The sequence below is a fragment of the Benincasa hispida genome, chromosome 4 (genome assembly GCF_027475165.1).
Source record: "Benincasa hispida cultivar pf3 chromosome 4, pf3_genome.v1.1, whole genome shotgun sequence".
NCBI lineage: Eukaryota > Viridiplantae > Streptophyta > Magnoliopsida > Cucurbitales > Cucurbitaceae > Benincasa > Benincasa hispida.
In genome coordinates, this window is record NC_143481.1 from 27,381,414 (window position 1) to 27,391,881 (window position 10,468).

Consider the following 10,468-nt stretch of genomic DNA (forward strand, 5'->3'; position numbering starts at 1 on the left):
GCACTCACGTGAAGGAACTCTTAAACAAGAGTATCTATGAGCGTGTTCGGATCTTTCCAGTTGAAAACTATCTTCACTTCGAACTTAACCCAGCAGAAGCAACCCTCTACGGTGTTTATCGCCCAGCAAATAGTTGGCAACCAGCAGCACGATCATTTACACGAATGGCAGCAAACGAACAAGCAAGATCGGGGACGACACTACCACTTAGAGCCCTTGGTATTCTCGGAGTGAAAATCCAAAGAGTGGTCTTTGATGGAATTGGTAGAGAAAGGAGGAAAGGGATGATCGTGTAGAACGATAAGCGAGTGGGAGAAGACTATCGTATAGCGGATGCTTATCGTTTAAAAAAAGCTACACGATTGTGTAGGTTTTACTAAGCGATCGTCAAGTAATTAGTAAGCGATCATTTAGAAAACTCGGCACACTAAGCGATCCTTCTTCCATTTTGGAGTTGAATATATACTTTAGAGCCTCATGCATAAGCTGTTCAGACGGTTGTCCAAACATTCCCCGCAGGGACTCCATGATCTCATGAGCTAAGACCATGGGCTCATGTTTCTTGGCCATGACTTCAGAAAGACTTGCCAAGATATATGCTCGGGCCTTCTCATTCGCCTGTATCCATTGCTCGTATGCCTCATGAACATTTCGAGCGGCATTCAAAGCTAGAATAGGAGGACAGACCTCCATAAGGGAAAACATGAGATCCTCGATGATAAGTATTGTCGTGATCATGTGTTTCCATGTCAAAAAGTTATCACCAGTTAATTTTTCTACGCTAAGCGAAGCTAACGTGGCTATGGCTATTTTAAAAAGATTGTTACTGAAAAAACGAACAAAACTTTAATTAGATTTTGCTTAACCACATTTTAACCAATTAATTTTGCAAAACAGTTTCAAGTACCCTAAGTGAAAGACTTCTATTTTGTAAGGATGCCCTAGTGAGGTAGGACAAACGTCACAGGTGGGGTGATCAGATGCCCCTTCACTAGGATGAGACATTCTCAACCATTAGGCAGAACCAACTCTTGGAATTAAACCTAACAACCACCATTTATTTGGTCCCAAACTGTTAACCTTTAATAATTTCACGTAAGTGTGATCCCTCGCTTTCAGTGCCAGAGTCCCGCCTTTATGAGCCCGTCGTAGGGAAGAAGCATATTAGGACAAGAGACTAAGTAACCTTATCCTCTTACAGGAGATCAAATAAAAAAAAACGTGCAAAACTGCCATCCTATAGGGGGACACTCCCAGGATGTCTCGAGGCGATGCGCAATAACTTTATTCAATCCAACGAGGGAGACCAAGGGATATGCTGTCGCACTTCCTGCTCCCACTTACTATGAACACTCTCTCTATCCACCTTGATATTGACCTACCCAAAGACCATCCATTAGGGGGACACGCCAAAGGTGCCTTGAGGCCGAGGGTAGATCTCACGGTGTGGACTATATAGGAGAAACGTGAAAGGTTTAAGTGAAACATCATATCCCCAAGTACCTCCCACTGAATGTTCTACCTAGGGGTTCATTAACCTAGACAATCCGACTACTGATTTTAGTCTAAGTCGTCTTTTTAAGTCCCTCATAAACAACTTTTGTCTATGAATTATGAACAAGTTCAAGTAGTCATATTTAAACACTTTAATGGATTGTCCTTAGCTTTCATGCATGCATGAAATCTATCTAATTCACTTTTCCAGGTAAGTTCCAAGTAGGGGTGTTACGTTTCCGTCAACTTAAATACCTCAGCCTAGACAAAACCCACCTTAGACAAAAGGTCCATTATAGATAGATTTGCTACACTTTAACCTTTTATTAGTCAATTTAATCCTATTAAATTGATTAAAATATTAAGGCTTAATGGTTTCTAATCATATTAGAATCATAATCTTAGGTCTATGTCATTCAAGTTTTAAACAATTTAAAACCGTGAATTAAACCTAAGTGAGCATGCATGTCTTTCTTATTGCTTTTAGTTCTAATTTCTCTTTAACCATTAAAAAGAAATAACTAAAATACATCACATACAACTAGGTGTTTATAACACTTATAAAGAAACCTATGTGTCATGCTTCATGCAATGTCCGGTCATTACTATACATAACTTTTATATATGCGTAATAACCAAGCAAACATGCTTTCCATTCACCCTTATATTATAACTATTATAATATAAAGATGATACATGTCAATACTTTTTATGCATGCATAAATATAACTCTTATATTATATGGTGCATGAACATGCTCTTACAAAATTAAATCATGTTTCTCTAAATTATAATATTTAAAATAAAGAGATGATGCATGATCAATGCATAAGCTAAGGTAAGATTTACTATATGTACATAACATATGACATATAAATAACCATACATCGCATGTAAAAAAAACCAAGGATTAATGGACTGGGATGAACCTTTACAAAAACTAGAATAAAATAACTCTATCTATTACATTTTCCATCCAGCAAATCGGTTCACAAGCGAACCGGGTCTTGAACCGCTAGGAGAACTCCATTGTTTAGTAAACATCGAAGGTAAACGATCGTTTAGACGACAACAAGGCTGCAAAGCTTGATCGTCTAGGCGATCACTTATGCGGTGAGAGGTAAATAATTTACCGTGCGTTACTCCGCGATCGTTTAGTCCGTTACTAAGCGATGAAGCTTGCTGAGCTAAACGATCGTCTAATGTGCACGCGCGTTAAACGATACCCGAGCATCCGATACTCAATGATCGCTTACATCATCGTCTACACAACCCGATCAACCCTTCATCGTCTTCTTCCTCGAAGAACAACAACCCTTGCTCCGAACTTCTTCATGAACGATTCAAGACTCAAATGGACTTTGAATTACAGACTTGAATACAAATAATTATGCCAAAAAACGCAGGGGCCTTTACAATTAACCAAAATGCAAAAGTATTAAATCAAACCGAGGTAACATCCTAGATAACACTATTAATCCGCACATCCACATCAATTTAATAATTAAACAGAGCAGATATGCACCCACTATGAATGTATATGCAATTCGTTGCATCAATGAAATTGGAATATCAGAACCTGGCTCTAATACCAATTGAAGAAACTCTTAAACAAGAGTATCCATGAGCGTGTTCGGATCTTTCTAGTTGAAGAATGTCTTCACTTCGAACTCAACCCAGTGGAAGCAACCCTCTACGGTCTTTATCGCCCAACAAACAGTCGGCAACCAACAGCACCATTGTCTACACGAACGACAGCAAACGAACAAACAAGGCTGGGGATGACACCAGCACTTAGAGCCCTTGGTATTCTTGGAGTGAGAATCCAAAGAGTGGTCTTTGATGGAATTGGTAGAGGAAGGAGGAAAGAGATGATCGTATAGAACAATAAGCAAGTAGAAGAAGGCTATCGTATAGCAGATGCTTATCGTTTAGAGAAAGCTACACGATTGTGTAGGTTTTACTAAGCGATCGTCTAGTAATTAGTAAGCGATCGTTTAGAAAACTCGGCACGCTAAGTGATCGTTTAGAAAAGCTGAGCGATCGTTTAGTAAGCGAGGTGTGCAATTAGGTGATGAGGCACCATCATATAGGCTCTCAACTAAGCGATCATTACGTTTTCACAACTTGAGCGATTTTTTTCGAACTCCCTGCAAAATGAAACCAATTTTCATTTTATTCTTCAGTTACAATAACCAAATTTTATTTTCCCACTAACGCACGATTCAGGAGAAGTTTTCGGCCAATTATCACATAATTAACCAATTAATTAATAAATAAATATAAACATATTATATTCTGAATCTATAGTTTGATATCATGTATCCATTATAGTAATTTCTCTTCTACTTGATATAAATTATATTTATATCTAATTTTCTCCAAAATAATGTATCTCATACATTTAGTCAATTATATCATATATAATCGAACTCCCTCTTGTCAATTTAAACATTTCAAACTGACCTAAAAATTGATTCTCGACTTTATCCAAGCTACCTAGGGGACCTTATGGACTTGTGGCTCAAAGCTCCAATGGTACGTGAATAGCTGACTAAACTTTTTAACCATGAGATCCACCATTCGTTAACTGCCAGACATTCTACTAAAGAACAACAACTGGACTCTTCTTACAACAGATATATTTCTGTGTCCATCGGATATAACCAATCATGAGTATGATGAACCTTCACAGAGGCTCGTAAGTACAGCTGGGCCAATTTACCGTCTTGCCCCTATAATTACATCTCACTTCTTAAGTACCATTGATTCCTCTAATGAACAATACAACATAGTCCAACTATGTGTGAACACCTCTTGGGTCAAGAGAAGGTGTGTGACGCCACATTGTTCAAGCCCTGGAATCAGCCCTTAAGGGAGCTATCTATCTACTTGCCCTGCATCTGGGAAGGAGTGAATTTCATTTTGTGTAGCTGAGTTCCCAGCTCCCAAATCAGACAAATCCCCAAAATGGTAGGTTTGAGTCGGTGACCTGGCCACTTGCACCCATACAAATCAAAGAACCGTCCTCAATGGCAGGAGTTCGCAACTCACTCAGGATTGAGGCCATGTTTCCTATGGTCATCCTAGTGAAGTGAAGTCTCAATCATGAATGGTGTTATATAACGAGACATTAACACTTCGTGGTCAGGTCTTATACAAACTCTTTGTATAGGACGCCCCCACTCGCATGTCCCCTACACGAATGATCGGGATCAGACCATCTGTGACAAGTCACAACACTTGTGACTATTCCACAAAGCGGGCTGCATCCGTAACGTTACCAAGATAAGGTTTCCCTCCTATATCCATATATTACAGACCATTTTGGTTATCACTCAAGACATGATCTATTTGTATGTCACCACATACATGCTTAAGTTACAAACTGATAACAAGAGATTTTATGTTTATTGGTTTGTGGTAAAGAAAATAAAACAAACAACTGAACAAAATAAAAAAGTGAAGTAAAATATCATATATTATACATCACAAGCATTTGTACAAACTGTTTACAAACTACAGGATACGATTTGTACAAACTGTTTACAACTACAGGACACGAGACTTTAGGGCATCAACCCCAACATCACGCCCCATCGTCTAGAGCTTACGCTCATCGTCTAGCGTTTACACTTATCGTCTAGCTTATCGTTTAGCGCATTTTCTTGTGCATCGTGCAGCCCTGTAAGCAGCTATGCGTTCGTCCATGCGCAATTCTCCAACACCCAGTGCCCACGCTCGAACACATTTTATACTGCCACACACATACTAACCTCTCAAGACTTGGTTGCCACATGCCTTGTGCACGCATAGGGTTGCTTGCTCTAAACACGACTCCTCTTGGCGTGCACAACCAACACATGGCTTCTCTTCACTCGACCACACTTGGCTTCTTTAAGAGCTCAACTAACCTCAATAAATAGGTAAGGCCAACGCCCATGGCTCAATTTCAACACCTAGAATAAAGCCAACGCATAGGCTACATACTAACAACACTTTCTAGCTTCACCCAAGAGTCAAGCTTCCAAACTTAAACATTTCTTCTAATTCTTTACCCTTTTCCCTACAATTAAACATTAGTTTTCACATTAACCTACTCACCATATTGGTTTCAGTAGTGAACACACACAAGTAAGGAAATTAGGGTTCAGGATTAACAACTATCATGACCACTCTCACCCATACAAATCAAAGGATTGCTGTTATAAACAGGAGTTCACAACTCATTCAAGATTAAGGTCAAGTCTCCTATGGTCATCCTAGTGAAATATTAGTTTCTTCAAGTAACAGTGTTATAAAGAGAAACTAATCATTTCACTGTTCGGTGTATGTATAAACTCCTTTATACAAGATACCTCCACTCACATGTCTCTACATGAATAATATAGTTCATATTGTTTGCAACACTTATATCTCATGTAACAATTACAAAGTGGGTTGTATCCACAGTGTTACTAGGAAAAGGTACCCAACCTTCATCCATTTACTACAGACCTTTTAGGTTATTATTTGAACATGAACCACCTATATGTTAACTACATACTATTCAAATGACATCATATAACCTTGGATCTTAGTTTATTGGGTTGAATTAATCCTGTCTAAATGTCAAATAAAATAACTATGATTTTATTTGATAAATAATTTGTGTTCACAAAACTACAAAGCATGAGATACACTAGATTTAGGATATCAATTCTAACAAATGAGTGTACAAATTGAAACTAATGCCTAATGGTGACATTGAGAGATACAAAGCTAGGTTGGTTGTTCATGGTTTTGACCAGGTCTATGACATCGATTATATTGAAACATTTAGCCCGATTGTTAAGCCTACAACAATCCGTATTTTGTTATCTTTAGCTGTTCACTTTAACTGGCCAGTTAAACAATTGGATGTACATAATGCGTTTCTTAATGGGGATCTACATGAGGATGTGTATATGGCTCAACCTCCCAACTTTGTTGAGAAAGAAAAACATTCACATGTGTGCAAGCTTCACAAAGCATTATATGGACTTAAACAAAGCCCTAGAGCATAGTTTCTTAAACTGAGTTCATGGTTAATTGATTGGGGTTTCATTACTACAAAATCAGATAACTCATTGTTTATTTATAGCAAGTAGTCTGTCTTCATTCTTATTTTAATATATGTTGATGATATCATTTTGATTGGAACTTGTGCAACCTTTATCCGACAGTTCACTCAAACTCTGCATACTAATTTTGCCTTAAAAGACCTTGGTGATCTATCATTTTTCTTAGGAATTGAAGTTGTTTGAAAAGGTGATGTTATGCATTTATCTCAAGCTAAATACACTGCTAATTTGTTTAGAAAGACCCAGCTGGTTGGCTATAAACAAGTTGCTACACCAATGGCTACTGGGTCATCTCTCTTGGCTCATGATGGTGAGTCTCTGGCTGATCCTACCATGTATTGAAGCATCTTCAAGGCCTTACAATATTGTATAATCACCCGACCAGACTTGAGTTTTACAATCAATAAGGTATGCCAATTTATGCATTTTCCAATTTCTACTAATTGGCACGCTGTTAAGCAGATACTACGTTATCTAAAAGCTTCCTCTTCCCTGGGAATTTATTTCTCTCGTTCAAATGATTTATATCTTACTCGTGATATGGGTACTGATTGGGCAAATTTCCCAGATGATCCCTGAAGCACCAGTAGCTAGTGTTTTTTTTTCCTTGGTGGTAACTTAATCTCTTGGTCCTCTTCGAAACAAAAGGTTGTGTTTAGATCAAGTGCTGAATCTGAATATAAAAGAGTGACTAATGTTACATCTGAATTGATGTGGGTTCAATCTTTATTATTTGAAATTCATATATGTTCTTCATCTATCCTTGTTTTCCTTTATGATAATATCAGCGCCACTTACTTAGCTTCTAATCCTGTCCTACACTCTTGTACAAACCACATTGAGATCAACCAATAATTTATTCGTGAACGAGTAGCTTGCCGTCAACTTATTGTGCATTTTGTTTCCTTTGAGGACCAGCTCGCTAATATCTTGATGAAGCCTTTGCCTTCACAACGTTTTTGTAACTTGAGAACCAAGCTTTCTGTGTTGCATCCACCAGTTTAGCTTGTGGGGGGATGATAAAGTGTTATTTCTCTGTATATTCTTGTGAGCTATTTTCCCTCCTTTTCATATAGCTTATTTATTATGTTTTACCCAATATGGGTCTGCCTCGAGTATTAGTCAGTGCCTAATATGGTACTTTTCTCATTCAATAATACACTGAGAATATAGAAATAATTTTTACTGTTGCTTAGCTCATCTTCTTCCTCTTGGTTTAAACATTACTTTTGTCATGCTCAAAATTACTTCAAAAAGCCCCTATAATCACTCAAAATTAATTTTATACTTTTAAATAATCCAATTTTCATTCATCAAAATTAGTTTTGAATCATTAAAAACTTGTTTCATAATGATTTTAAAAGTGACAAAAGAGATTTTAACTATTTTAAAATTATTCCCAAACATGTTCTAAATTTTTTTAAAATAATATTTAGGTGCATTATGAGCTGGATCTATCTTTGTGCAATACCCAATAGTCCAGTTTGCTGTGTGTATCTTTTTTTAATTCTTGAATTTGATTTTCTATGTGATTATAGGGGCGGTAGAAAAACAGGTACAATAGTGCTCATATTGAACTCAAGTATTACCCAAATATTTTTATCATAACCAAGAGTGATTTTGGTGATTTAGAAAGAAGTCAAACATACAAACATTTTCCTCTACCCTTCCAAGTGTGGAAAATAACATAAGATCTAGAATAGAATAGAACATACCGTTAATTTAACCTATTTGCAAAAAAGGACTAAGCATAGAAGGTGGTAGAAATTGAGGGAAGAATGTTATTCATTTTATTTTCTTTAGTTGGACAAAGATTATGCCAAAACTACCACTTTTTGGTAGAACTTTGACATAAATAAAAAAAGAAGGGAAAAAAATGATAATAACATAAAATAAATCAAAGGCATTTAACACCCATCATTAATTCAAACTCACTAAAATCAACTTTACCATCCAAATTAACATCCACAACACTAACCATTTTCTCAATCTCCCTAATTCCCCATCCTTTATCTAACCCCAAACAATCAAGCACTCTTTTCAATTCCACTGTATCAATAAACCCATCTCCATCTACATCAAATATCTTAAACGCTTCATAAAGCAATTCATTTCTCTTCCCTTCCTCCTCTCCGATCACCTCCTCCACCGCCACCTCGTCGCCGCCCTCCGCCGCCGTCGCCAGCTCGAACCTCGCCTTCTCTTCTTCACTCTGTATCAACCCAAGTTTCTCCACCACCCCTTTTGCCTTTTCCTTTTTGATCCTCCCGTTTTCTCTCATCCCAAATACCGTAATCAACGCCCTGAGTAGTACGTCGTCGTATACCATTCTGTGGGGCCTTGTTTTGCCGTCGTCAATGGTGGATTCCGCCGCTGATCGGGATCGCCCACCAAATGTTTGTAGAAAGTCCCCAATGAATCTGGAGATACCCATTTAGTGGAATGGCAAGATTGGTTGGAAGGGGTTGTGTGTGATGTGTGTTTGGGAATTGGGGGAGGTGAATTTATGAGTGAGGGTGGAGATTTGATAGCTGGCAGAGAAATAATTGTTTTAGAAATTGGGGGATTTTTTGTGGATCGAATGCGTTGTATTTGAAATTTAATTATATAAAATTGTAATTAAATTTCGAGGAAGAAGAAGGAATCGGGGGACAGGATGTACTTGTTTATCGCCAACATGATGCGAATCCAGGGCAGAAGTAACTGACAACTCCTTTTTTTATTTTGCACAAATATTTTCAGTTTTTCTTGCTACTATATATATCTATAGAGTAAATTTGAATGAAGTAAATTTCGGATGATTCTTTTGCCGTTATACCCCATTTTTTTTTAAAATAGTAAAGGATGATTCATTGACATTGTTAGAGTGTATTAATAGCATGATAACTATTCATATCGTCTCTTATGCATCATTATAATGAAAGTTCAAAGTGGTAAGTTTGAGCGTGAGTGAGAGATTGAAAAAGAGTGAAAATGAGAGAGGGATAGTGAGGAAGAGCATGAGTGCAAGGGAGAGAGAGGGAGGAAGATCCCTAACTTTAGTGTGAGATTAGCATTATTGTATTAGATTAGTTGAACACATAATTGAACACAGGCGTAAAAGATGAAGGAGAAAGAGTGAAGGAGGAATGAAGAGCCTAGCGTGTGAGAGCACTATTGTACGGATGACCATAATTTCACACTCACTTAAAGTGCGAAGGGTAATATGGATAATTAACATGCTCTTAGATTGTTCTGACAATGGGAGGGAGTCATCTTTCGTTTTGAAGAACACGGACAAATAACATTACAGTTGTGAAATTAAGATCATTCGTAATCCTTACATATACCTATACTAAGAGAATTTGTTAAATCATAAAAAAATGATTTGTCATTTGTTTTGTAAGTACAACTATACTCTTTGGGAAAAAAAAAGTATTATACTTTCAAAACCTGCCTTATTACCTTCGGTCTTCTATAAATGTTTCAAAATTACACCTAGAATAGAAATATCATCTTTTAGAATTTTGGACTGAAACCGGGAATTGAAAATGGTGCGGTAGTGACCTAGCTAGAACGAAAACTTAGATCACTACATAACTTTTCTCTGTCACCATCACACATTCCCATCTGAATTTCTAAAAATTTATAATTTAAATATTTACTAAGATAATAGTTCTGGAATGTTCACTACTACAAATTTGGTCTTTCTTAACACACATAATTTTTATTTCCTTGATGTCATGACAAAAGACCATCAAGAAAAATTACATTTCTTGATGCACTTAATTTTTATATTTAACTTGACATACATGTACATCAAGAAAAAAAAAATATTTCTTGACACAAATTTGTAAGTTTTGTTCAAATGGTGAATTTCTAGTATTTGGATT

The 10,468-nt window shown here is 37.0% G+C and overlaps 1 protein-coding gene across 1 annotated transcript; it reads right to left on the bottom strand.

Annotated features, from left to right (window-relative positions):
* Window positions 1-8,363: 8,363 nt before the first annotated feature.
* LOC120076416 (calmodulin-like protein 2) lies at window positions 8,364-9,404 on the bottom strand. Its single transcript, XM_039030238.2, has one exon. The coding sequence runs from the start codon at window positions 9,028-9,030 to the stop codon at window positions 8,494-8,496; it is 537 nt and encodes a 178-aa protein (XP_038886166.1). The 5' UTR covers window positions 9,031-9,404; the 3' UTR covers window positions 8,364-8,493.
* Between the last annotated feature and the right edge of the window lie 1,064 nt (window positions 9,405-10,468).